The sequence below is a fragment of the Peromyscus leucopus genome, chromosome 2 (assembly GCF_004664715.2).
Source record: "Peromyscus leucopus breed LL Stock chromosome 2, UCI_PerLeu_2.1, whole genome shotgun sequence".
In the NCBI taxonomy this organism is placed as follows: domain Eukaryota; kingdom Metazoa; phylum Chordata; class Mammalia; order Rodentia; family Cricetidae; genus Peromyscus; species Peromyscus leucopus.
This window is the reverse complement of record NC_051064.1, coordinates 74,013,243-74,040,955: the sequence shown is the minus strand read 5'-3', so window position 1 is coordinate 74,040,955 and position 27,713 is coordinate 74,013,243. Positions and strand designations below refer to the sequence as shown.

Here is a 27,713-nt window from a genome sequence, read left to right as displayed (position 1 = left end):
CAAAACAAATGTCAGTCCAATTCTAAGTGTTTAAGCTTTGCCACTGTGTGATACTTCATTTTAACATTTTGGCTATCCTTTTTAGCTAAAACTCCAGCCAGGACAGAACATTAAATAGACTCCATGCATCCTAGATTCAGGGAGTATATTCTCATGAAATTCACCTCTGATTCTTTGTCTGCCTTGAGAAGTGTTAATTCTCATTAGAGGAGGCTTCTGAATCAACAAAGCAATGGTTTGTGAAAGTCCAGGGACTGCTGAGCATATTGTAACTTGAGAAAATAACTCTTGAAGCTGATGACAAAGCCTGGTTAACCAGAAAGTGCCCTCTCTATCCAAGCCAAGCTGGTAGGCAGCCACTCCTTTTGATTCAACCTCCCTTTTCCCCCCACAAACATGCTCGTCACGATCAAAATTACAAGACTGCCCCATTCTTTGATCCTTACTTTGGGTCAGGTACTACTAAGCCTTGAAATTCTGCAAAGACAATAATAGAAACTTCTATATTAAAACAGAACAAAGAATCTCAGAAAGCCTCATTGATTCACCTCATATCACTATGCTCTTTTCTACACCCTGACTTGCAGGGAGGCTGAGTTAGCTCTGCTAGTGACCTCATGCTTTGGGGTTATTTAAAGAAATGGGCTTATTCTTCTCTTTCCCTTTGTCCTACAAGTCCCAGTTAGAGTATTTAAATATTTTCAAATTTGATTTTAAATTTCTGTAAGTGCTTTTAAAAGTCTTTCTAACTCTTCTTTACAGTCACACAAAGTTAAACATAACATATCCCCAGGCCTCATCTTAAATGATAAGTTAGTAACCCTCAGGTGATGCATGGAACAGTCTCCTAGAGCCTCAAGATGATGTTTCTGACTTGTTGCAGGGCACGTGTACGTGCATGTGTGTGTGTGCACATGTGCGTGTATGTAATGTGTGTGTCTGTGGATGTGTGTGTATATGTTTGTGGGTATGGGTGTATGTTGGGGTGTATTCTGTAAATGAAGATGTCTTGTTAGTTATTATGGAACAAGAAGTATACTAAAAGATGAGAAATCCATAGAATCCCTAAATTTTCTTCTTCTTATCCATAGCTAACACCTGTGTTGATTCACTGAAAACATATGAGTCATTTAAAATAATTACATAATTTAATGTCAGATAGGCCAGACTTTGAGAATGAGCCCAGGAATCATTGCTGTGTGACAGGGTCAGCTCAACTAGTTTCAGTTTCCACACCTGTATGATGAGAATCCTTTCCACTTTGCTTCTGCCTTCTCTCCTCTCCCCCGCCCCCAGCTGCCTCCCCATCCTATGTACCACCATAATGATCTTTCTCATGTGCGTATCAAGTGAGATGATAGACACAGAAAGTCTATTACAAATTCTAGAGGATGACAAATGCACGCTGATGATATCAGTTAGTTACATTTTTTTATCTCAGACTCATGTTGGTAGCTCCTTCTAGATAGAATATGAAAACAGAAGACTCAGACCATTATCTTTCCATCATTGGATCTGCTCTCCTGGATTGTCTGAGTCTAAAACAACCAGCATCTGGAGACTTAAACTTATCCTTTACTTACTCATTACACACATGGAATGAGATAGTCCATGTGGAACAAACTCCCCTAGAAGTTCCCAGGTTCATGGTTACAGCTATAAGCCACATTTGTTTGCCTTCATTTTTTCTGCATGTAAAAGCTCCAGAGCTTGGTCCCTCTGTCTGTCCAACACAGCTGTGAGAACAGAGAGACCTGAGCTCAGGTGGAGCAGAGTTTTTATCATAACAGAGGTTGGAGTGAGGGGATTTCCAGGATCCAGGACCCTGATTGGCTAACAATTGTGGGGGGGGGGTTACCTTCTTTTATCTTGTTCACTAAGTCATATTTGTATGTATATGATTATGAAGGGAATTATTACATGGTTATGTAATTCTGCTATTCTCAAAATGTAATGCTCTACCAAGCCTCATCAATATGACCTGAGAACTTGTTCAAAACTTAAACTCTTTAACACTTACCCTCATCCTGCCCTTGTTTCTCTTCCCCAAATGTGCATTATTTTCTTCCTTAGACTTCCTGCAAGATAGATTCCTGACACCAACCACCAAATGACTTGTAAAGCTCTTATGCTTTATATACAGATATGCTCAGAAGCAGAGATATGCTTTCTTCTATCTTAAGAGAGGGAGAAATCCTTTCTTGGAATCCCTTCATCACATTCTTCCTAATATCTATGTCAGATGCACCCCACTCTACACTAATTCATTTTCAAACAATGATCAGCTTATGATTTGGGCATTGCTGTTTTCTAAGATGTAAATGCCTGAACACAATTAGGGTGAAATAATAATAAATAAGAACAAAAATCAAGATTCCTATTGGTATCCAAATACAGTTTAAAAGTTCAGCTTGCTAGGAAACATGTTTAAGGACTCAGAGGTAGACGGAAAGTATATGATGGAAATTAAGCTACAGAGACTTAGCACCACACTCCTGTCACCACTAGAAATAGCCCCTGTGTGAATTTTCTGGAGGCATGGCTTCTTTACTGAAAATTCTGATGTTTGCCCCTTAAGAACCTCTTTGATGGAATCATTTCTTTCTTGACATGCCCATCATCACATTATCTGGTGTATATGGCTGACTTTGACAGGGAGATAGAGCTGAGTCCAGGTATTAGTGTTGTTTTCACAACAATACTAGTCTCTTTTTCACATCATCTGTCTTTCTAACTCAACTTTAACCTTCTAAAACTATAAATCTGCTCTGGAACAGATAAGGGTGTTATAAGGGTGAAAATACAGAAAGAAAAATGAAGTGTCTTTGAAGCTATAAAGTGTTATGAATGTTAACAAGGGTTCTGGTGAGTCTTCAGAAACCAAGGTTGCCCAAATTGTGGGTCTTCATGTGCATGCATGTGGAGACACACACACACACACACACACACACACACACACACACACACACAGAGGTTCTTGACTAGTAGTGTTGTAAGAACTTGCTCAGTAGGAAGTAAAGTTCTATGAGCTTGTGTGGAACACACTGAAGTTCCTTCAGGCTATAGAACTGAATTAACTAATGCAGAGGGTGGTCACTGTCACCTCCACTCAGGGACTATGTGATCTTTACATCCTTGAATTCACGTGACACCACAACTCTCACAGAAGCTCTCTGAAGACTCTTGGGATTGTTCCCTATGGCATAGGTGAAATAATAAAGGCTTAGAAAAGTTCTCAAACTTGCCCAAGTTTGTAGGATGAAGGATAGAAAGATAAGGTAGTGGGAATGGGTGTGAGTCTAAAAGCTGGAACCTAAGCTTTGAGACTGAAGAATGGAAAGAATGTGTCAGACAAGGTAGAAAATGTGAACAAAAGTGCCAGTGTGGGGAGGTTCCAAGAATAGTAGGGAGACAAGGGTGAATCTGGCCCGGGAATGTGTATAAAGAAGCTATACACATTCATTAATTATATAAATGGCCTGTAGTATTTCAAAATAGTTTGTATACATAATAGTTGTTGGTATTGGGTAACAGGACTATTAATACCATAGTCAAGAGGAAGGCTTGGAAAGGCACTTTCTGTAGGCATTTTTGCACACCAGATCAGTAGGAACCCCACCTTCCTGACTGGAAAATATTGAAGGCATGTAGAACATTGGAATATGGGTTCTCTTTCTAGTTTAGTTAAGAAATTTGATTTGATTCTAACTAAATTTTGCTTTTATTTCTTTGCATGGTTTAGGCATTCACTTTCCTTTCTGTGCCCATGTTTGTCTGTTTTGCCTGAAAAGAGGTGATTCAGTTCTTTGGTCTCTGTAGGAACTTATCTGACCCCAAAGTCTGTCAAGAGACAAGACAACCACTTTGAGGTAGATAAATACTTGCATGATTTGATACCTCTGAGTTCTAATCTCATATCAGTTGTTCACTGTCTATGGAGTTTGTAGATGTCATTAGTGTGAAAATGAGCATGAGGATGCCAACTTCGCAGAGTGACTGTGAGGATTAGAAAGGCCCTCTGTGCAGAACACAATGAATTAGAGTCCGGAGTATAGCAAAGAAGTACTTTATCTTTGGCTCATGCAGAAGTACTTGCCTTTCTCCATCTCTTTCAATCCAATCCCCAGAACGCATCTAAACCCAAGTCTTTAAATAGAAGAGAGAACCAAAATCCAGTAAGGGAAGGTGAGTCACAGAGTAAAAAGAAGGTAGATCACAGCCCAAATTCACGCCTGACTTCCTTTCCTCTCCAGAGATCTGAGAGGCACTAAGCTGCTCCCTCCCCTGCAGGACTTGGCCATGGTCAATAAGCAAATGGAAATGTAGGAGCAATAAAGCCATCACTCTTTATGGAGTGAAAAATAACACTGAAAGGGCAACTGAACACATCCCTGACTCCTTGGAGCCTTAGGGGTAGCTGGAGAAATTCTTGCCCTGTCTTCTTCTTTCATTCTCCTGATTGGAGATAGTTTCTTTCCTTATTTTTGGCTGTTAGTGGTTGGTCTGTCACAACTGGCTCTGCTACCTATTCTCAACCAGGAGTCTTGTTTCCTCCTGTGTGTCTAGGTAGGAAATACACTGGGAAGTCTCTCCTCGTTTCACCATTTCCTGTGACTTCGCATTTAATTCTCAATATAGACTTGGAAGTGAGGGCAAAAATAAGAAGAAACACAAATCAGTGGAGGGGGCAAGACCCTGGATTTGAGTTTGACAACTTAGTTCAGTGGTGTCAACTATGTTGCCCTTCAGATGAAGGGCTTTGGATCAATCCTTAACCAACCTGAGCCCTTAAATTATTAAGAAGCCACATACTGAGTAGCTACTATGTGGTAGACATTATCCTACAAAGTGAGGATAAGATACAAACAAGTATCTACCATGGAATGTCTTGTGGTGATATGTTGTGTACCCTAATAAAATTTGCCTGAAGATCAGAGAATTAGATTAAACTAGAGCCACTAGATTAAACATAGTGGCCAGGCAGTGGTGGCACACACCTTTAATCCTAGGACTCTGGAGGCAGAGACCCATATGCATCTCTGTGAGTTCAAAGCCACCCTGGACTACATGAGATTGACTCAGTCTAGGAGAGGAAACAAAGCCAGCCAGTGGTGGCATATACCTTTAATCCCAGTACTGGGAAGCAAATGGCCATTTATCCCAGGAAGTGATGCCTGGTGGAAAAAGGTATATATGGCATGAGGAGACAAGAACTAAAGGCTTTTCAGCAAAAGTATCCCTTTCAGCTAGAAGCCCTTTTGGCTAAAGTTTTTTTAAGGCTGAAGAGTCCTAGAGGTAAGAAGTATCTGTGGTTTGTTCCTTTGTCTCTCTGATCTTTCAGAATTTACCCCAATATCTGGTTTTTTTTTTTTTTTAACTAAAATGACCATTTCAGAATTCGTTTGACAATGTATATACCAGGTGTGGGTAAAGATAATGATAAAATTATAGCTGCACAAAATAATTCATGTATAATGAGTGTTTCATAAAAAATTAAGGAGGATGCTGGAAGAGAGGTTGGTAATTCCCTTGTGGTGTCGTGGTGGTCAGACTACCTCCCTGAGAAGGTGATGTTTGAATAAAAGCCTAAAGATGTGAAAGAGTGAACACATGGTTGTCTGAATGAGCCTTCAGCAAACTGAGAACAGAGCAATAGCAAAAGCCCTGAAGCATGTGCAAGGATCCCCCAGAGGACACAGTATAGTGAGCAGAGAGAGAGAAGGGAGAAGCTCCTGGAGCAGAAGTAAGCTCTCGAGTTTCCTGAGTCAGACATGATGGTGAGGACTTGACATAGATAAAAGGGCCATATACACTGTAAAGTTCTAGTCCAATCTGAGTGTCCCGAAGCAGGTCCACATCTTGTCTTAGGAATGTATTTCATTCATCAAGGATAAGTATTAGTCTAAATACATCTTAAGATTTTAAGTGTGTGTGTGTGTGTGTGTGTGTGTGTGTGTGTGTTTGCACATGTGCACACACACATTTGCTTATACATGTGTTTGTCAAGACATGCTTGGAATTCAAAGGACAACTTATAGGACTCTACTGTCTCCTCCCACCATGTGGATCTTAAGGAGTGACCTCAAGGTTTTAGACTTGGTATCAACCACCTTTATCTGCTGAGCCATCTCACTGGCTCCAGCCTAAGGATTTTATATTGCATCAAATCTTTAAAACAGATCACTGACATGGATGTACTTCTTCTTTCTACTTTACAAAAGAAAAACCCAATTGAGTGGAGTCAAAAGACAGCCCTGTGTCCATTATAATACACTACTGGGTTGTGTTTAGATTGGTTTACTCCTAGGTTAAAAATACCTGCTTTCTCACCATACGTCTACATCCATTGAGCTCTTAGTGAAGGAGAGGGGAAATAGGGAAGCAAGATGGGCATCAGAGAGGAGTTAGATGACAGTAGAGCCTGTGTCCCCAGAGGAAAGACTCCATGAATATGTGTCTGGGAGGTCCCCTTCATCTACAACCTCAGTGTGGTTTAATGAGATGAATAACCTATCAGAGACTGGGAAACACAGAGACTGAGTCAGAGATCTGCTATTGTTTCTTTTTTGGGCTCAGCATGAGGTGATCATGCCCCTGCCTGGATGTCAGTGCTCTGTATGACAGTAGGTACCTCTGATGTGCAAGGATAGTAAATATTTACTGAGAACGTGAGATATGTTATTCGGCTTCAGAGCACATGAAAATATCTCTAGTCTTTTCTAATAAAGCTCAAATCTTGGCTCTGCAATTTGCCCTGTGATTTGGGCACGATACTTCAACTCTGAATTGTGGTAATTTCCTCTGCAGATATGTGTAAGGAGCTAATTCATAGAGTTGCTTTGAAGATGAGATGGAATATGTGAACTGCTAGGAATAGGATATAACACTGTGAGTACATAGATTATAGTAACTATCACCGTCATTAATAATAATAAGGTCAGTTGAGAATACAAGATGGAAAAAAGTAACAATTACTATTTGCCCCTCTGACACATGTACCACATGCACCAAAAAAAAAATGTGCTTAATAAACATTAATTTTTGTTATCTCTTTTTCTTAAGTAAAATGTGCTGCCTTCTCCAACTTTTAAAATAAAGGTCATTTCCAGTTGTGGCCCCCCTCCCCTCTCCCATCTCTTTTGTGCACACATATACTGTTTGGTTTGCCCAGTGCTTGGCTGAGCACTGCTCCCAGGAATGTCAAATGTGGGAAAATGGGTTTCACAGGTTTTGATGCTGATGCCCGCCGTTCCAATAAATTCCCAGTAGACATGTGTTAAACTCTGATCATAGGTTTTGTTTTAGGAAATCAGTGTGTTAAGAACAATTTATAGCTATGTTGAAAGAAAGTATCCCAAGGAACAGGTGCTACTTTTTAAAAATATTTTTAGAGTTTCTTTTGAGACAGGGTCTTGCTACTATACCTAGTTAGCCTGGAACTCACTGTTACTGGCTCTCTTTAACATTGCAGTCTGTAGACTTAAGACATAGGGGTTGTGTAGAAGATGCATCAATTGGAGCTGAGCACCCCACAGACAGTTGTTCTCTGAATTTGAGAATTATTGGGGGACATGAGAATGGTTGGAGAGTGAGAGGGTAGAATAGAAATCAAGTAAATACAGTAGCAATGTATGAAATTTTTAGAAAGAAAAAGAGTTTTAAAAATGAAGCCTTAAAAGTTATAGCACTTCTGGCTTCCCTTGGCTCTAGTCCTTGAAGATCCAGAAGTTGGTGCTGTACCATTTGAGCTCATGAAATTTATATGTGGGATTGTGGATAGGGGAAGCTGTACCAGGAACTAAGACCCATTGGAGAGATTTGGGTCCCCAGAATCTTTACCTCAGCCACAGGTACCTGCAAACCAAGGGTGATCATCTTATGACCTACTATCTCTAGGATGACTGTAAGGATCAAATGTAGGATGACTGTAAGGATCAAATATAGAAAGACTGATATTGAAAGTCTGGTGAATTGTCCAAAGTTAGGTTAATAAGCATTCACAAATGTACTTGCACACTCATTTTTGTATGTATGACTTTGTTCACGTATAGTATATAAGTGTTTGTGTAAATGTGTCTTTGTTGTGTGCATGTGTATATATATAGTATTTATAAACATAAATGTCTATATATGTGTGTATGCAATATATATATATATGTATATACACACACACACACACACACACACACACACACACACACACATATGTAGCTAGAGTTTTTCTGCCTGGCCCACAGTCAGGACAAATCTTTGTCACCCACCAGTCCCACAGCCGCTCAGACCCAACCAAGTAAACACAGAGACTTATTTTGCTTACAAATTGCATGGCTGTGGCAGGCTTCTTACTAACTTCTTATAGCTTAAATTAATCCATTTCCATAAATCTATACCCTGCCACGTGGCTGGTGGCTTACCGGCATTTTCACACGCTGCTTGTCCTGGCGGCCGGCTGCAGTGACCCCTTCTGCCTTCCTGTTCTTTCTTTTCTCCTCTCTGTTAGTCCCGCCTATACTTCCTGCCTAGCCACGGGCCAATCAGTGTTTTATTTACTAACCAATCAGAGCAACACATTTGCCATGCAGACCATCCCACAGGACAGCCAAGTGCAGACTATCTCAGACACCTGCACTCAGGCTCGTGGTCCTAATTATCCTCTATGCGGACCTGCTGGGTAAAGCCACGAGGAACCCAAGAACGTGCTCCCACAGGACTTACAGAACATCCCACAGCACATATAGATTGATAGATGATAGATAGATAATGAAAGATACATAGACATATAGATACATAGACAGATGTTGTAAAAGCACAAGTTTGGGTATGAGTTAGAAACTTATAAAACCTGTTTACTCATTCAGTACAACCTAAGCCTTGTATTTAACAGTAGGAAAAACTCATCTGCCAACTTTTCCAATCTTAGCAAGCCTTTTATAGCTTTCATTGTAGACAGAAGAGAAAGCTTGTTTGGCCCCTCTTTTCTATTTAAAGGAAGTACTCAGTGTAAGATGACCACAAGGGAGTCATTTTAATAGAGAACGAAAGCAGCATATATGTGGGAGACACAGATGGAGAAAGTTGAGTGGGAATGGTAGTCTATCACCTACATACTGTTTCCTTTGGTATCTGTACGACTTACTCAGGGTGAGATAGGAACAGGGGTCACCAACATTGCTTTTCTCAACTGTCATGGGACATTTATCTCTAGTGGATATTCTCTAGCTCACTTCTTCTTTCCTGTCTTCCTTTCTTGCTCCATTTTCTAGTGTCTCCACCTCTCTCCCCCTCCTTCCTCTCCCTCTATCCCTGTTGCTCCTCTCTTTTCCCACTTCTGTCTAGATCTGTTTGTATCTTTAAGTATCTGACTCTCTTAGTTTCTTTGTGATTACTTTTCTACATTTTCACCCTGTCCCATACATACACACACTTGGAAATCTACCCTTTTTTGCCACCTTCCAGATTCCATCTCTTATTAATGATTCATCTCAGCCTGATGAAATGGTGTTAGTTGCATGAGCAGGAAACTTGACTCATCTTTGCCCAGGGTGTCTCTCCACCCTTCTGGAATGGATGAAGAGCAGGAGCTACATTTGTGTGTGTGTGTGTGTGTGTGTACTTTCATGTACATGAATGGTGAGGAAATGAGTTGAGGTAAGGAAATGGGCCCAGGTTCTAATTTAACCACCTGGTTCATTCCTGGGGCCCCAGAGGATGTTTTTTGAGGGTCCTGATCAAATGTTCATTTGAGAAAAGAATTTTTTCCCACTCTGAGGGAGAATAAAAAAATAGAGTCTTGTTTATACACTGCAGATGCCCCGGCTATCTCTTACCCCTGGCTTTGAAGTTTATATTTAGAAAAGAAAGAGAAACTTTGGGCATTCAGCAATTTCTAATCTCTGGGCACCTAGTTTACACTGTTCTGGTTTAGGAGGATGAAATGTGCTAAATACATGAGGATAACTCACTTTTCCCGGATTTGCTGGGCTTTCATTTTACTTATCTCATAGGAAATGTCTCATGAATTGGTATTTTTCATAACAATAATGATGCCAGTGAAGCTCCCACTCATGGAGTGTTGGCTGTATGCAAGGCAACATGCCAAGTGCTCTGTGCACACTTTAAATTAGTCCCTGATATGGTTCTCCTGACTTGGGTGAAGTAGATGTGTTCGCATCCATTTTACAAGTGTAGAAAATGAGAGTCTAAGGACCAGTGTCACTGAGTCAAGAGTCAAACCCAACCTTAGGACAGTGTTATATTTCATGATGCTTTTCTCCCTGAACGGGGCATAGTTGTTGGTATCTTAGTTAGTACTCCTGTCTAACTCAGTGTGGATGTGTAGAGGTCTCAGGAAATTAAGTTGTGGATAGATACCATAGGGTGGTTTTATTGCTGTGTTTGTCATGTCAGCTTATGGCCTGAATGAGAGATAGGATTGCAAGGAACTCCTGGTAAAGATGAGAATTGGGAGTTAATAAATGATCTGGTACCTGTACATAATTTAGATGGATGCATTCCTTTTCTGTGCTTAATTCTCCTCTTCCTTGCAATGAGAATTTTCAGACTTATCTTGTACTCAACTCAGCTTGACTTTTTGAAGCTCAAATATGACAAGATAGTGGGTGCCCATGGCAAATGGTCAAGAGCTTTACTAAAAGAGAGAGCTGTAAAAAGATACAGTAGATCCTTGTTATCAAAAGGGAAAGGGTCACAATATTAATGAGCCAGTATGGATGACAGGAAGTTTGTCTGGGTAGAATTACTAGGGTTGGGCAAATATCACCAAATAATAACATTAAGCAAGGCTTGGTGGCACAAACTGGTAAAACCAGCTATTCAAGAAGCTGAGACAGGAGGATGGCAAATTCAGTAACTGCCTGGTATATAAGGAGAGGCAGTCTAGGCAACTTGGTGAGACTTTGTCTTAAAATTCAAAGAGGAATGGGATGCAGCTCAGTGGGGTGAAGTATTTAGTTTTCAGTATTAAGGGGGAACAGAAAGAAATAATGTAATTAGGAAATTTCCTATAGTAAGGAATATTTAGCTAGACAGAGCAGCTCAGGGAAATGGGGAAATGTATGCATATATTGAAAAGATGAAATGTTGGATATACCTGTAAAACCAAATCATGTAAAGGCTGAGAGATAACCTAGTGAACATTTCTTCTTTTTCAGTCATTTCATTAGGCAGAAGGGGGTAAGATAATCTGTGTAGACTCTCACAAGGAGGCAGAAGCACAGGCCAATCTTCTGAGTCCCTACATGGTTATTTTTTTATATGTAAAAGATTCAGTGACCTTGTGGGATGACTCTTTCCAACACCATTCAAAGTTTGATGCACAAGGAAACCCTAAAATTTCCCAGTGCTTATTCACCCTGAACACCTGTTTCCAAATGAGGAAGAAAACCATGCTTGTTCATTGATCCACTCATCCTGAATAAGTCCAAAAATATGGTTTATATCATAAATAAGACAGGATCAGGTCATTTACATAAATTATATCAGTCCGTGGGGTCAGGGGGAAAATGCTAAAAAATGATTTAAGGAGCACAATAAGCGGGGTACAGCTGAACTGTAGAAAACCCTACAGTTTCCTCCAAAACCCTAGAGGATGTCAAGAGGTGTGGACTGATGAGCAAAATCTTAAAGGATGAACATGAGTTTTCCTAGCATGTTTGCAAAGTCTTTGTTGAATCTTTAGTTTGCTCTCTAGCCTCATTTCCTTCATTTATTCAGCATATCTTTAATGAGTAATTACTACATTATCCATAATCTCCTAGACACAGGGAGATCATGACCAAGATAGACAAGGATTCTGAACTCATAGGACTAGCATTTTAATAATGAAACAAGGAAGAGGCAATAAACTAATAGCAACTCCAAGTTGTCCTAATGATGAAAGAATCAAGTTCTAAGATGGAAAAACACTGGTAAGTGATGTAGTATGGGTTTGAACTAGATGGCATGATACAGGGAGAACATCACTTGAGCAGAGAAAGAATGGAAGCTGAGCTGAAAGGTGATAATGGGAGAAGAATTCTCAAAGCCACAGTTAACCCTAGATGTTTAGAGTATCTTCATTCTCCCACTCCTTTCTGTATGTGGAGTTTATGAGCTCATTGGCTCTGGAATTCCTCCCTATACTGTGGGTATGGTTCCAGGTTTGTAAAGGTCCTTCACTCCCACATTTCTTGTTCCCTGCTATATCCTTGGGGCTGGAAAATTGATATTCCAAAATTACACATGACAGGTAAAATAGGTGGTAGTGTATATGTTTCTCTTAGTACAACCTCTTATATATGCATCACACTTTGAAGACTGCAAAGTACTTCTGTAGACTTAATTTACTCTTTATAAACACAGCATAGATGCTGCTATCTTCATTGTAGAGACAAGACGACTTGAGGGTCATAGGACTGGGAAGTTAAAAAGTGTGTGGTATTGAAAATAAAAGCACAAACAGCTTCGAAGGTTTGGAATGAGGAGAATATAGCATCAAATCTAGGTTTTGCTGTGCTGGAAGTAGCTGTGTGATCGGGCAGCTCACCCCAACTCTCTGAGCCATTCTTTTCCTTCCTCACGAATTGAGAATAATAACTCCATCTTTGCCAGTTCAACCCGGCTTGTGCTATTTCATCACATTCTGAGCTGGCCAGCAGTAACTTCATGGGTTTTACCTTTTTAGACAGAAAGGAAGATGTTAGCTGAAGTGTTCAGTCCAGAGCAAGTTGGAAGTTTGAGGAGAGCTGAGCGCCCAAAGAAAAGCACACTCTGTATGGTGCTCTGTATGGTCAGTCCTTCCCTCTTCAAAAATAGTGTAACATTTGGGAATTGGACTTAGAAAAAGGAAAGAAAGAAAGCAGTCCATGAATGAGTGCATCACAGGAAGTGAACACACACTGTGGTCCTTAAGAGCAATTGAGATGGGGTGGGGATGTTTGGCTTCCTCATCTTTCCCAGTCTGGTTCCCAAATCAGCTCTCTTCACACATGGTAGCAATACCCACTGCAGCCAAATACATTAGCATCATTTGTCCACCAAACTGTGGGGATGACGAGGGCTTTTATGGCCATAATTAATCCAACTGTAGAAAAGAAATGACTTGATTAGCCAAGTGCATATTAATGCTGCAGTTATTACTATTAGATTCTATATTAATAATAAGTTGCAGGACTCCTCAATGGGTCTCACACAATAGCAACTCTCTCAATTCTCCCTCGCTAAGCTTTGGAACACCACAGGCAGGGCTTTGTTCACGTGGCTCAGAGCTATGTCTGCAGTTGTAATCCTTTCCTTGACACCTAGTGGGTGTCCAGCAACTGTTTGCGAACAGTTACAACAGCAGGTCTAACAAATTAGACCTAGATCTCAGTAAGCAAGGCACATCAATTGTTCTTCTTTTCAAACTCCTTAACAGCAGAGAATAGATCATTGTAGACAGTGTGTTTGAGGCTCTGTTGTACTCTCTTGTCTCAGAGCTAGTTCAACCATACCGGGGACGAGCAGTTCTGTGTTCACCCAGGGTCACCTTGAGCTGCCAGTGATCTCAGACCCACTTTTGGCATTATGTACCAGAGCCTAATATAAGACTGAGGGTACTCCCCAGATCCATGAAGATCACAGTTTATCACTTCAGGTGAGAGGGCTCAACGAACAAGAATCAGCATCTGGAGGGTGGGCACTCCAGCTCCTTGAATTCCAGCAGGACAACTCTGAGATATTCCATTCACTTTGTCAAATGTGCCTGCAGAATCAAGTCTATGCTACTCACACCAGCAACCTAATTGACCTTATAGTAAAATTTCTCCTTTGTTACCTCCCCCTTTGATTTTTACCTTTCTTCTTTCTGGGATCTCCTCCCAAATAAGCTATATGCATTCAAGCTATTGTCATAGAATGTGCAATGGAGAGAATGCAAATAAGTTTTTCTTTATGTTTGTGCTTCTGGACACCAGCTTAATTTACAGTATGCAGTCCATCTATTTACTCACTAGACAAATACCTACAGAGAACCTGTTGTGCACTGACTCACATCATTCTAAATGAGCTTCTTTGTGGCACCCACAGAGCATAGATGCAAACAGTACAATAACTCATGGATTTATGAGAGGCATCAATTCAAGTAAAAGCCATCTCTTGGAATGGCAAACGGCACAATATGTTTCCAAAGAAATGGGGTATGAAGGGTCTGGGTAAGAAGAAGGGCCGAGCGCGTTCTGCAGATGTGAAATCACAAGTGTAAATGCTGTGCATGTCCCATCATGCTTGCCATGTTACAGGGCGAGGAATGCCAACATGACTGGAATGAGTGGGGAAGAAAGGAAGAACACAGACAATAAGGAAGTCAGGTAGGGGACAAGGAAAGTAGGTCTTTGGAGATAGTCAGTGGATTGTTGTCGAGGAGGAGAATCTGTTCCCTTCATCCTACACAGTGTTTGATGGTAGGGAACTTCTGGGGTTTGGAGTCTGAGAGAAATGAGTATAGGCAGAATAAGACTTTGGGCAAATAGTTTTATATTTTTGAACTAGTCCCTTTTACTTGTACAATGGCAGTCATGAAAATAACCTCAGTGATGCAGATCTGTGGGACTGCTGGTTGCAAGTAACATAAAACAAATGGAACCTCTCTTTGGCAGAAAAGGAAAAGTACTGGCTTGTCTATCTGGATAGCCAAGGGTAGATCAAGCTTCTGAGGCCATTGGATCCTAGGCTTCAATGATGACATCATGATTTGGTCTTTGTCCCAGGAGCTAGCCCAACTGAGAAGGTCAGGGCCACTTTATTTTTTAAAATTATTTCTGTATATGGGTGTTTTGCCTGCATGTATGTCTGTGCTACACATCATGTGTGATTGGTGCTCTTGGAGACCCAAAGATGGTCAAATTTCCTGGAGTTGAAGTTTCTGATTGTGGAAAGCTGCCATGTAGGTCCTCGGAATATAATCCAGGTCCTCTGGAAGAAGAGCTAGTGCTCCTAACTTCTGAGCTACATCTCTAGCCCCTGGGCCATTTGTTTTATTCTATTATTTTGTCTCTGAGATGGGATGTATGGCCTTTGAGCATGCATCAATTTCAGAATAATAGAAGAGCCCTTAGCTCTACCTAAAGGCTATTAATGGTGATTGTAGGAGAAACACTTCTCCAGTGGAATTACAAAAAGAGGAGCATGACTTTGAGCAGGTAAGAACAAAAGATGTCCACTAGAGTGGTTATGCAGATAAATCAAAAGTCCCTTTGCCACAATGCCTGGTTCATAGGGGTTGTGGACACCCACATGCTAGCCCACCACTGGTTCTTTTGGAAGACTCATTTCCTACTGGTCTCCATGATGCCACGTGAGCCTTATTTACTACTGAAAGGTCACAACCCAGAAAGCAGCATGGGCCTCCCAAGAGAGACTTCTTTTAATGCCTGTTGCTGGGGTTGAGAGAATGAGATCCAGGATCCAACTACAGAAGTTAATTTCACAGAATTCTGTAAACAGCTGCATGGCCAGCTCTCACCAAGGGCTGGTGACACAGCAGTGATCCAAACACAGTTCTTTCTGGAAGCATCTCCTGGTCTGCAAGCCAATGTGTAGCAAACAACATGAAGACTTTGGGCCCCTGATGCCTAACCTTCACTTGACCATTCCTTGGCAAGTTATCGAACCTTCCTGAAGCCCATTCTCTACCCCATAAAAGCACAATAAACCAAATCCATTCAGTTGCATTCAATTGCTATAAGGATGGGGGAACTTCCAGAGTATCTAATTTGACAATTTAAGTAAAGGTGTCTGCCATCATTGTTGCTGTGAAAAGAGATAAATACTTCCTTTGTTTCTTTCCCTTCAACTTCTTCTTTTCCAAAAGCATTTGCATTTGCAAAATTGCTAGGGAGTTAGATATTATGTGTTGCAGCAAAAAGCAAATGGATTTTAATACTATGAGTCTGGCCATCAGATAGGTTAGGGAGACCTGCTGGGGGTCAGGTAGCAGAAATAAGGGACCATCAATATACACAAAGCATCCAGATATCCAATGCATTGTATGTGCCGTTATCTCATTTTCTCCTTGCCTGATTCTCTGAAGTACATGGGCTCATCTCCTTTGCTGATGAAGATGGAGCTTCTTAGAGTGCAGTCATCCATTCCTGGATGAACTAAGTAGTTCCAAAGTGGTGAGCCTGGCTTCAAAACCAGACCTCGTTTGCTCCTCAACCCGCTCTATTTTCTCTACTCCATGCTGCTATCACAATAAAAGTAAGGATCGTTATTATCACTCGTTCCTCTGATTTAAAACAACATCACATTTTAGAAGAAACAAACCAACTGTTGCTGATAGCTGTGAGGCCCCAAAGCCTATTTTCTTACTGATAAGTTCTCAGAATGCATGTCTGCATTTTCCAAGTAAAAAGGCAGGCAAATGTGGGGAGGGATGGAGGGAGAGCTGTTTGGTGTGTCCTGGAAGAGCGTATTTGCAGGTTATAGAGAGGTCAGCCCTGGAGTGGCTAGAAGTTCCCCTGATATTTTCGAAAAAGCATGGAGTCCAGACATGGAGACCTTTCTTCCCACCTGAGCTCCCCTTCCATTTGGAATTGTCTGTTGCTTTTCTACCAGCCTGTTTTCAATTTGCTCATGTGGCCAGTTTCGACTGTGACCTGAACCCAATCAGAAAGGAGAGGGTGAGGTGGGTGAGAGGGAAATCAAGCAGAAGGAGGTTTGAGGGGAGTGCTGAAAGGAGAGGAAGGGAGAGAATTGAAGCTCGGGAGGGGAGGGGGGGGCGCTTTCAGAAAAATCGCTCTGTGCTTTGTTGATTCATGCTGAAGCTGCAGCAGAATCGCTATTAAACTTCTCTGTGGAACGTGAGGAGAGTGTGAGTGGATAAAGAAATGTGTGGGGGTCTGGCCCCAGCCACTCGGGTTGCAGCCCCAGAAGAGCTGTAATGGGGAACAGGCACATTCTTTTTACAACAACTCCCAACTCCCTATCTGTTTTCAAGGAAAGAAAAACAACAACAATATATATATATATATATATATATATATATATATATATATATATATATATATATATATGAATGAATGAAGGCTTGGACAGAGTTGGGTGAAGCAGCAGCAACAGCCACCTGGGGTCTCAAAGGTCTCTACCAGGACAAAGGACATATATCAGGAAGGAGAAGACAGGGGTGTCCAAACAGGGTGGCCAAGTGGAAGATCCATGAGGCTCAGATGCAAAAGAGCTGATTTGGTTCCAGACTCTGGTCCCAGCAACTGAAAGACTGCAACTGTCGTTCAGTGACAGGGTGCGACACTTTTGGGGATTCAAACTTGTTAAACAATAAAACTTTTAAGCCAGGTTAGGCAAGATGGCCCCATGGGTAAAGACACGTATCACACAAGCCAGATGATCTGAACTGGATCCCTGGAACCCACATAAAGGTAGAATAAAGAAGGACACCACATGTGACTGACACCTTAAGCAGCCTTGGTGGCTGTGGGGAGGGGCTCGGACCTGCCTAGGCTCAGTGTGCCTGCTCTGTTGACTCTCCATGGAAGACCTTAATTTAGGGGATGTGGGGATTGGGGGTGGTTAGGGAGGGAGGGCTGGAGGGTAGGAGGAGGGAGGAGTGGGGAATCTGTGGGTGATGTGTAAAGTAAGTAGAAAATTTCTTAATAAAGAAAAATGAAAAAAAAAAAAAAGAATAACACCACAAAGCACAAAGTTGTTCTTGGTCTTTGATGTGGGGAATATGGCAATAATACCACACACCCAGGCAACACAGATTCTTTTTTATGTTTCTAAAAATAGAAATAAACCTTTTAAACCAAGCTTGTATAAACATTTTTGCACTTTTAAAGTAAAACTAAATGGGGCTGAAGGGATGGCCCAGTGGTTAAGAGCACATACTCCTCCTCTAGAGGACTTTTTTGGAGGTAAGTGTTCATATGAAGATTCCTCACCACCACCCGAAACTAGCTCCAGGAAGATCCAATGCCCTTGGCCTCAGCAGACACATGCACTCATGTATATAAAGCCACATACACAAATCAAAATAAAATGAATATCAAATAAAGAGAAAAACTAAGTAAAACATAGATCGCTAATATGGTTGAATGTGGATATAGAGGAGGCCAATGGTAGCTCCCCATGGTGTTCAACCCTCACCCTGGGTTCCATCCATTGTAATTTGCAAACCACTGTTAGAATATATTACACTAGAGACCAATTCAAACTCTTCTGTTTGTGGTGTACTTTATATCTTTCTCAGAAATTGCAGGTTTTAGGATGATGGCAGGGTGGGATCCTACACCTAATGTGGAGTCTACTACATACTAAATGCCCAAAAAATCTGTGCAGTGTTCACATTGAATGGAGAAGTCAGAAATTGAAGAGGAAGGTGTCCAGTGACAACTTGAAAAGCTCTTAACATCTGTGTGTCTGCCTGAGAAAAGTGTTATATATTAAAGGGGTGAAGAGAGCAAAGCTCCGTTTCAACTCCCATGTCTGTGTATAGTGATGGAAACATCACTTCTCCAGGCATCATGTACGAGTGGAGAAGCAGAGACAAAATGATCTCTAAGAATCCCCTTCTCTACACTGTGGTGATGGCAACAACAAATACAGTCAAACAATAATAGCAGCTTTTTTTAAAGTTCTTCCTGTGTGCTAGGCATTTTGCTGATTAATTTGTATGTGGTATTTTGTATATTTACAATGCTACATTTTATATACAATGTATGCACATTTATATACCTTTTATAGACAATGCTATTTTATTTCTCCAGATTGAAAAAGGAAATAGATGCACAGAGGTAAGGATCTTATGAAGAGCAGCCAGTATGTGAGATTATACAAAGGTTTTGTCCTCTGTAGAGTAAATGCAGAGCAAAGGCTCTTACCTACTGCATTACGTTAGTACTTAGTAAATTGTAGCACTGTCAGACACAGAGTACAGCATGTGGCAGAAGCAAAATACACATGGGTGAACTGCTCTGATCTGCATTTGTGCACTGACAAGTCCCCTGAGGTCTTTCTTAGGCCCCTGACCACTAGGTAAGGAAGGACACTGAAGAGTCATTCATTCACCTGTCTCCACATTGCAATGTGAAGCAGAAAGCCAAGAAAAGCAAACTTCATGGGTCTGTTCTTGTATTTAACAACCCTTCCTGTTGTCAGATTACAAGCTGTAGAAGGTCAGGGACCATTTCTTTTATTGTTGCATTCCACAAGCCCATAGCACTAAAAGGGTGCCATGAACTTAATTATAAATTGAACAACTCCTAGAAAATCAGCTTTTGATCAGTATCCCCCTAAAATCTTCTCCAGGAGGCAGTATAGTATAAAAGATGAAGCTTCAGCACTGGAAGATTAGAGGTTCAGGTCTTAAACCCTTCTTTTGCAATTTTAACCTCCACTTTACTGTAGAGTGATGATTTCAAACTTTTTAGTTGCTTTAAGGATTAATTGAAAAAGGTGATGTACATACTAAAATATCAGTTCCCTTCCTATTAAGTTTCTTCAGTCATTATTTGCACGTAACCCCAATGAGAGCTGGACACTATGTATTTCTATAGTGCCCTCCTTATGAGTTGCTATACTCCAGGTCATCTGGGTTTTTCACTTGAACTATAGTCACAATACTTGGAGCTACATAGAAGTTAGAACTGTGCCGACTGACCTAACATGCTTATAAAGCTTTAATCCTTGGCCCAAATGATTCTGAGATTTGTGGAAATATCTGGAAAGCTGTGTCCATTTGAAAATGAAAGCCAGCCATCTTTTTGCTTCCAGAGAGCTAATTAATATTAGTTACAGGCATACTAACTTCCCTCATGAAGAGCCAATTTCTTCAATGGATCTCTGGAAATAAATTGAAAAGCAGACATGGAACCAAGCTGTATGAAAACAAATACAAACAGCCAGACTTGCAATCCTGAGACTAAGTGAAACAATACCTTTACTCCATCCAATTTTCTCCTTTCTTTCGCATTTGTTAGTCCCATATACTATTTTACTTTGATATCTACTAGAATGAAAATGTTCGGTGACATATGATTATGCTATCAAAAAAGGTCACTGTAAGAGGCCTACAGTAGATATGTGGTGTCTAAGGCTACAGCAGATAAAAGCTTCATTTACATCTCAATAATAAGCATGCTTCTGCTTCTAGAAATCTTTGTTTCTTTCTAGACTCAGGTTTACTTTCTAGCTGATGTTTGGGCAGTCACATGGGTGAGACTCTACTGGTGTAACTTCTGATATTGCTATAAGATAGTCTCACAGCAAACTCCCTGATCCTCTGGCTCTTAAAAATCTATCTGCTCCCTCTTCCTCAGTGTTCCTTGAGCTGTAGATTGAGTTGTTTTGTAGATGTACCCACTGGGACTGGGATACTAATTCTGCATTTTCATTGATTGTGGTTTTCTTTAATGGTCTTTTGTAAAGAAGTTTCCTTGATATGGGATGAGGACTGCACTTATTTGTCAGTATAAGGACAAATATTTAGAGTATAGTAAGGGATTATGCTGGTTTAGTAAAGGGGTGGCTATAAATTCTCCTCTAAGATCCATGACTCCACTAGCCCTGAGTAGTTGGCTAGGTTTCCAGTACCATTCTACTTCCCTCTTGTTGAGTTGTCTTAATGCCAATTATAGAGCTATTGGTTGCTGTTAGGGTAAACATGATGTGCTACTACTATACTCTTAGAGTTATTGTGCTGGTTATTGTTGTAGTTCATAGGCATCAGAGCTGGGTGGGACACTCAAAATATAGTTTTATTAATTTTTTAGTATTTCATACATACAAGCAGTATATTTTGATCATATTCACTCCACTTCTCCACCTAACTTCTAAGATCCTCCCCATATACATTTTCTCCTTCTCGATTTCTAACCCACCTAATTCAGTTTGTGCTACCTACATAATAAGGGATTTAGAATTATCCACTGGAACATGACTGTCCTACCAAAGACCATACTTTTAAAGAAAACTGATTCTCCTTCCCCAAGAAGACATCAACTATCAATTAGCTGCTTGGTTTGGTATGGGTGTTCCTGAGCCATCTATGGGCATTCCAGCCCCTATCTCAGCTGGAACATTGACTGGCTTGATCTTTTATAGATATTGTGTAGGCAAGCACAGGTTACTGTGAATTCACGAGTGCAGCAGTCCAGCCATGTTCAGAAGACATCATCTTGCTCCATCATTCCTGACTTCTGGCTCTTACATATTTCTCCCCCCACTTTCAGGATGGTCTTGAATGGGGCGGGGTATGATAAAGATATTTCATTTGTGGCTGAGTACTCTACTGATATTTATTCTGTGTGCTTTGACCAGTGGTAGATTTGTACATTAACCACCATACATTACATAAAGACACTTTTCCATTAAGATCTGAAAGCTGTTCCAGTCTTTGAGTATAGAAATAAGAATTTAGAGGGCAGTTTGATGCTATGCTCATTTAGTAAAGTAATGATAGCATGTTCATTCCTGGGGCATTTGTTCTCCTGAACCTTTGATTCTTGGTCAGGTTTATAATACTAAGCATATATTTTCTTCTGTGAAGTGGGCTTTAAATTCAACCAGAAAGCAGTTGGTTACCCCCACAATGTTTATACCACTATTGCACCCATGAACATATATTGCCCTTTAAGTATTATTGTAGTTCACAGCTTGGTTGTTGATGACCTTGTCTACCAAGCATCCTGCACAGCAACTTCTGATACTATGAAAGCTACCCAGTAGAGGGGAAGCTTCCTGGTCAATTACCAACTTGATTTTTTTCATGGCTTAAGACCAAAGTGTGTCTTGTCTGCAACAATAGGGTCTTATCACAAAGTTCTGGTAGACAATCAAGAATCTTGACAATATCCTGTATTGCTTTGGAGAATTTGAGACACATATGACGAACAACTTGAGGGGTGATATCCTATATCTGATAATAAGCTGTTTATTTTGTCACCTCTGGCTTCTGGGAAGAACATTATCCCCACGGGAGGGTAACTAATTAACTCTTTTATATGAATGTATGTAAGGAAGCAATGGATGGAGGACTCATAGCACTTCATGCTGTGTGGTATAAAATATCTCCTCACATGCTAGTTTTGCTTCAAAATTATCCAATTTTTAAATTTAGAAAGGAACTAAGAGGCTGTTTAGGCCCATTTACTTTATCTATTTTCAGTAATTTTTATTGATTTTTATTTTTACAAAAGCTGTATGTTTTTATTGAAGATAATTTTAAAATTAGGGATAAGCAAAACTAAGACAGAAAAGTATTCATTGTTTCACTTCAAAAATACAACTAAGCATTTGCTATATTTTTGTTCCTCTTGTTTTAAAATCATTGTGTGTGTTTGTGTGTAAAATTTCCACAAAATTATATTCTATAATTGTCCTATTTTAGCTTAAAATGTGTCATAAACTTTTATATACCTTTATATTTTCACCAGAAGTTATTTTTAAAGTCTATACAGTATTCCTCTGTATCATTGAGCTACAATTGCCAAACTGATAGTCATTTCTATATTGTTAAAGATTTAGTTATCTCTTAATCTGTGCCAAGATGAAATAGTAGGACACTGTCTCTCTTTACATATTTTTGCACATCTATATTATTTTTTCAAGAATTATTGTGGTATAGCCGGGTGGCAGTCGTGCATGCCTTTAATTCCGGCACTAGAGAGGCAGAGCCAGGCAGAGCTCTGAAAGTCCGAAGCCAGCCTGGTCTAGAGTGAGATCCAGGACAGGCACCAAAACTACACAGAAAAACCCTGTCTCAGAAAAAAAAATTATTGTATACTTTCACCTTACATAGAAGAAAACTAAGGTACAGAAATGAAAATTCCACTGTCTGAACCAATGCAATGAACTCCTGTCAGAGCTAACTCTAGATTATTAAATTCTAAAAGTTTAGTTATCTTACCAGCTTTTACTTCCTAGTCTCTCTCATGGAGTTCTTTTTTCTAGTTAACTTCAACTGTTTCCTTAAATCCAATGACTGAATTAGCTTTCAGGAACCATTGAGTTTGGGGACTCAGACTTACTTAACATGGCTTCTGTTGTTATCTCCTGTGCCCATGGCCTTCATCACTCATCAATCATAGAATTCTTCTCCTATAACTCATCTAGATCTATTTCCACCTCAGAATAACACTCTATGAATCCAGCATGAGCACCTAAGAGTGACCACGTAATATGAAAACTCTTTTATCCTAAATCCAACTCCTTCAGTATACAAGGAAAAATCTGCAGCTTTAAGGAAAGTCTTTAAATATGGAGTCATGGCTGTGACAGTATTGAAACAGTTATTCTACACAAAAGAAAGAGTAATTCCTTTGATTTTACATACATTTTGTTATAGAATAATTTACTTCATTTTAGCTTTGCCATATCTTCCAAAGTTCTGCATTAGTATTCTTTTATTTCACAGGTAGTGAATCTCAGGCATAAATATGAACAGTCATCATGTGCCTGGCATGGTGGCTTATAGCTATAATTCCTACAAATGGGTGGTGAACTGCAGAAAGTGATTAACAAGTTCAAAGCCAATGTTTGGTACATGGCAAGAAGCCATCTTAAAAAACAAACAACAAACAAAAATCATATAGAGACTAGACACCAAAGATGCCAATTTGTGACATTTTCAGATCTGCCCTTTTCCCTGGTAATGTCTTTTCACCAAGGCATGCACTGGAGAGCTCATCTGTTTTTGTCTCCTTCCAGGAGAATTCCTGAGTTTTGCTGATGACTTACTCTCTGGCCTGGGCACATCTTGTGTAGCAGCTGGTCGAAGCCATGGAGAGGTCCCTGAAGTCAGTATCTACTCAGTGATCTTCAAGTGCTTGGAACCGGATGGTCTTTACAAGTAAGAAGCAATGGGTTTATAGGGAATATGAAGCAGTGAATGTGGGTTTAAGCCTGGGAGGGATAAATGGAGTAATTCTTTTCAGAGCAGCCCAATGTTTCTTAGCTTATCTATATGTGACCTTGGGAGTCAAAGGCTTATAAGTTTCTGTTTAGAATGTAGACCACAGAGAGGCATGCAAGGTGACTACCACAGGGCCCATAGAGGCTAGATACTAAGTTCTATTTTATTTCTACTGATGAATAATCTGCAACCAAGAAAAAGTCAATAATTTACTCTGGGTCACAGAACAGCTTATTAAGGAGAACTGGCGTGGCAATCCCTGCCTACTGCTCTTTTCTGATTTTCATAGTATCTCTGAGATAAGTATATGTGTGTATATGCATATATTCAGTTATACTGATATATGCAGCTCAAATATACATCTTCTTTAATATATATATGTATGTATGTATGTGTGTGTTTATGCCTGTGTATATAAATGTATACAGATATATATATATATATATATATATATATATATATATATATATACATGATATACATTGGGATTTAGTGGACTCATTATATCTAAACTCCTAGAAGTCACTGTCAGATTGAATTGATAATGTCAAAGGAAACAGGAGGCTTGGTTTTGTTTCCAGTCACAATGAGTATTGCCACATCTGGAGGCAGCCATCATAAATAACACTAAAGAGCTCTAGAGACCAGATCAACATATTCCTAATGATGAAATCACAGGTCACCTCCTTTATTACCTTAGAAAGCTGTAACTGGTGAGATGTTAACTGTATTAACAGATACTCTAATAATTCTTTTATTTGCATCATCATTATTTATTCCTCTTTTATTTATCTGCTTAACCATTCATCTATCCTCCACTTATCTCTCCTTCTGCGTCTTCTTCCACTCATCTATCCATAAAATTTATCCATCTATTTATATAATCTCATGTAGAATTTTCATTTCATGCCCACATTTTCTAAGGATTTTTTTATGTCTTCCTACTGCACTAAGGTATTCTTGAGCATGCATGTGGCTGACACCAAAGGCCCTATCCTCTGTTAACTTAAAATATGACAGTGATATGAAAGGATACACACATATGGGTTTGGTACATTAGTTGTATAACCTTAATTAAGTTGCCCTACAAATACATCAATAGACCAAACTTAAGAATGTCACTGTGAGCTGGACCTTGTAACTCAGACTCTATGACCTTGCAGTTTTTATGATTCAAACATTCTCTTCAATCATGTGGGATCAGGAAATGACAGAAAAGGGGGGTCTGTGGTGCACAGAGCTAGCCGGCAAGCCAACCAGAGAAGTGTGATGTACTCTGTGCCTTATGGAACGTTCACAGACTTGATGGTGAACACTGGGACTGGATCTAGGCTTTGAGAGCCCAACTGCCCAGTCTCGGAATCAGTAAGTACTGGGTGTCTGGACTCTGGAGTCACTGCACCTGTGCAATGTGGCAAGCACACAGCTAAAGTCAAAGCTGTGAGATCTTGTCTGACACTAAAAACTATGGTGCTCTCAAGGAAGTGGAGTTTTAGACTATTTCCTGATGACTGGCTCCTGATATCTATGCCCTTCCTTAAGGGTGTACACTAGAGGCAGACAGATCTCAAATCAAACCCATGCCTTTCTCTTCATTAGTGTTCATTCTCTGAGCCTCCAGTTCTTTCTCTATGAGAACGTGTGTGTCTCCCTGAGACTTCCCTTTTATCTTTTTGTCCATCTTTCCATCTATCTACCCATTCTCATATCAATCTACCCTTCTAGGCTCCTTGGTGTGAGCCCCTAGTTAGAGTGTAGCAAGTGGCAACTGTTATCTCTGTTGCAGTTGCTACCTAATTGTGACAATTATGAATTTCCTCATTGCCCTGTTTATCCTCCAATTGATGGGTCAGATGAGTAAGCAGTGAGAAATAGGTCAGAGCCTTACCTGGTGGTTCTCTCCATTGGGTCAGAAGGAGTAGCCCTGCCTTTGGGTGGCACTGTAGCAATGTGGTATTAGCTTAGCTAATGTCTACAGAAAGCAATGAGATGTGTTTATAAATTCCTCCAAAGCAATTGACACTGAGAGCTGATGAATCGGCTACTATTCTTTAAATATGATAAATATTTCCCCTCGTTTTTTCTTTTTCCAATGGTCTGGCACCATCTCTGCTTCCCAATTCCTGGGGTAGGGTCTCCTTCCTTCCTCTGCTTTGGGAATGTGTTTGTCATGAGTTTGTCTTTCCTATCTCTGGACACCTCTTTGTTTTATTTATTTTCTTTTTAAATAGATTTTATTAATGGCCCTGGGATCTGGGCTTCTCTGACAGGGAGCCAGGGTGTTGTTTGGAACTGTCTCCCATCCCACTGGCGGCTCTCCTCCCGTGAAGTCTGACCGACTTGGTCTTGAGTTTTAAAATAGCTCCCGTGTCTGTTCTTGGGGTTTCTCATTTTCTGCTTGCTCATTCCTCGGCAAAATTTCTTTTCTTTCTTCTGAGCCAAGAATACTGCATGTGGCCGTCGAAAGAGCACAGGCTTTGGGGACAGGCTACCCTGGGTGTGAATCCTGATTCTGCACACACACACCCCGCCCCCCTCCCCATGTGCTAAGAAAGTGACACCAAACAAGTGATTGTTCACTATTCTAAGTGACAAGTTCTTCCTCTAGAAAAAGGGTCGTGTTTTACAAGGTTCTAGAACAGAGAACTTTGTTAAGAGTAATAAAAACTAGGAAAAGGGCAATTTGCCAGAATTCTGGTGCACAGGAGGCCAGCAGGAAGGTTTAACTATTTTCTCCATTTTGATCTCTGACTTAACCCCTCATTATCAGGGTCCTTTTCTTTCGAGGACAACTCTGGAGGAAGTTTCCATGAAGAAAGATTGGGTCATACCAGTTCTGAGAAGTGTCCTCTGGGGTGTCTAGAAAAGGGGAGGGGGCAGATTCAGAGGAGGAAAGACTCAGAAAGAACAGAGCTGTCATGACAAGCACAGTCAGACACTAGGTCCTCCATCCAAGCTCCCCAAATGATTCAGCTGGCCGGGGAGAAAGAACAGGACCACATATGTGTCTACCCAAGAGCCTGGGCTCCCGCCCTGCTCCCCCAACTTCTGCTGGGCTCAGACTCCATCTGCCCTCCCTGGTCTGAAGCTTCAGCAACTTTGAAAGGAAGGTGCACTAGAGTCACTACAGCTTGAGAGTTCTGGGTATCATAGTGCCTCCATGGAATCTATTCTCCATCCTTGCCCCAGGACTCCTGCCCTTCCCAATTATCTGCTTCTGCCACTTTCCTTTTGCCCCTGCAGGGCTTCTCTGTTCCCTTATTAGCGTCTCTTTATCTTGTAAACTTTCTCTGGTTATTTTCCATATGGATTCCTGGCTAGGTCTGGCCCTGGCCTTCCCATGTTACTCTCCTAAGATTTTATTTATCAGAGTGCATCTCAGTTTCTCCGCTCTATTTCTCATTTGAATTTTTGCCTCTGCCCACCCCACCCCCGCCCTCCACCCCCCGCTCTCGTACAAACTCCCTTTTTTGCCCTACCTTGGAAGGCAAATTGCTTTTGCAGCCCCTCCATCCATGTAATTTTACACAGTGCTTCAGGGTGAGACCAATCGGAGGAGTGAAGGTCAAGGCTTATTTTCTGTCCTGAGCTCACCCCCGTGTAACCATCCAGAAACATCAGCAACCGTACCCCATTTAAATTGAATTTCCTTGTTTGTTTCATTTGTTTTGCTTTGAATGAAAACAAACAAGAGCAAAAAAAGGAGAGGGTCCCCCAAAGGCCCAACAGTGGGGCCAGCTTCTGATCCCCTGGGGAGTTGGAGTCCAAGGGTGATCTTCAGTGGGAGTGTCCCCTTGGGTCAATGGCT

General features: G+C 40.6%; 1 protein-coding gene across 5 annotated transcripts in view; it reads left to right on the top strand.

Moving 5' to 3' along the window:
• The window catches only part of Astn2 (astrotactin 2), a 948,854-nt gene that overhangs the window by 870,624 nt on the left and 50,517 nt on the right, over positions 1–27,713 (top strand). For all 5 annotated transcript variants that reach the window (XM_028887868.1, XM_028887866.1, XM_028887865.1 and 2 more), the window contains one exon: positions 23,701–23,842. In XM_028887868.1, the coding sequence (XP_028743701.1) occupies positions 23,701–23,842 (142 nt within the window). The remainder of the gene's footprint in view (positions 1–23,700; positions 23,843–27,713) is intronic.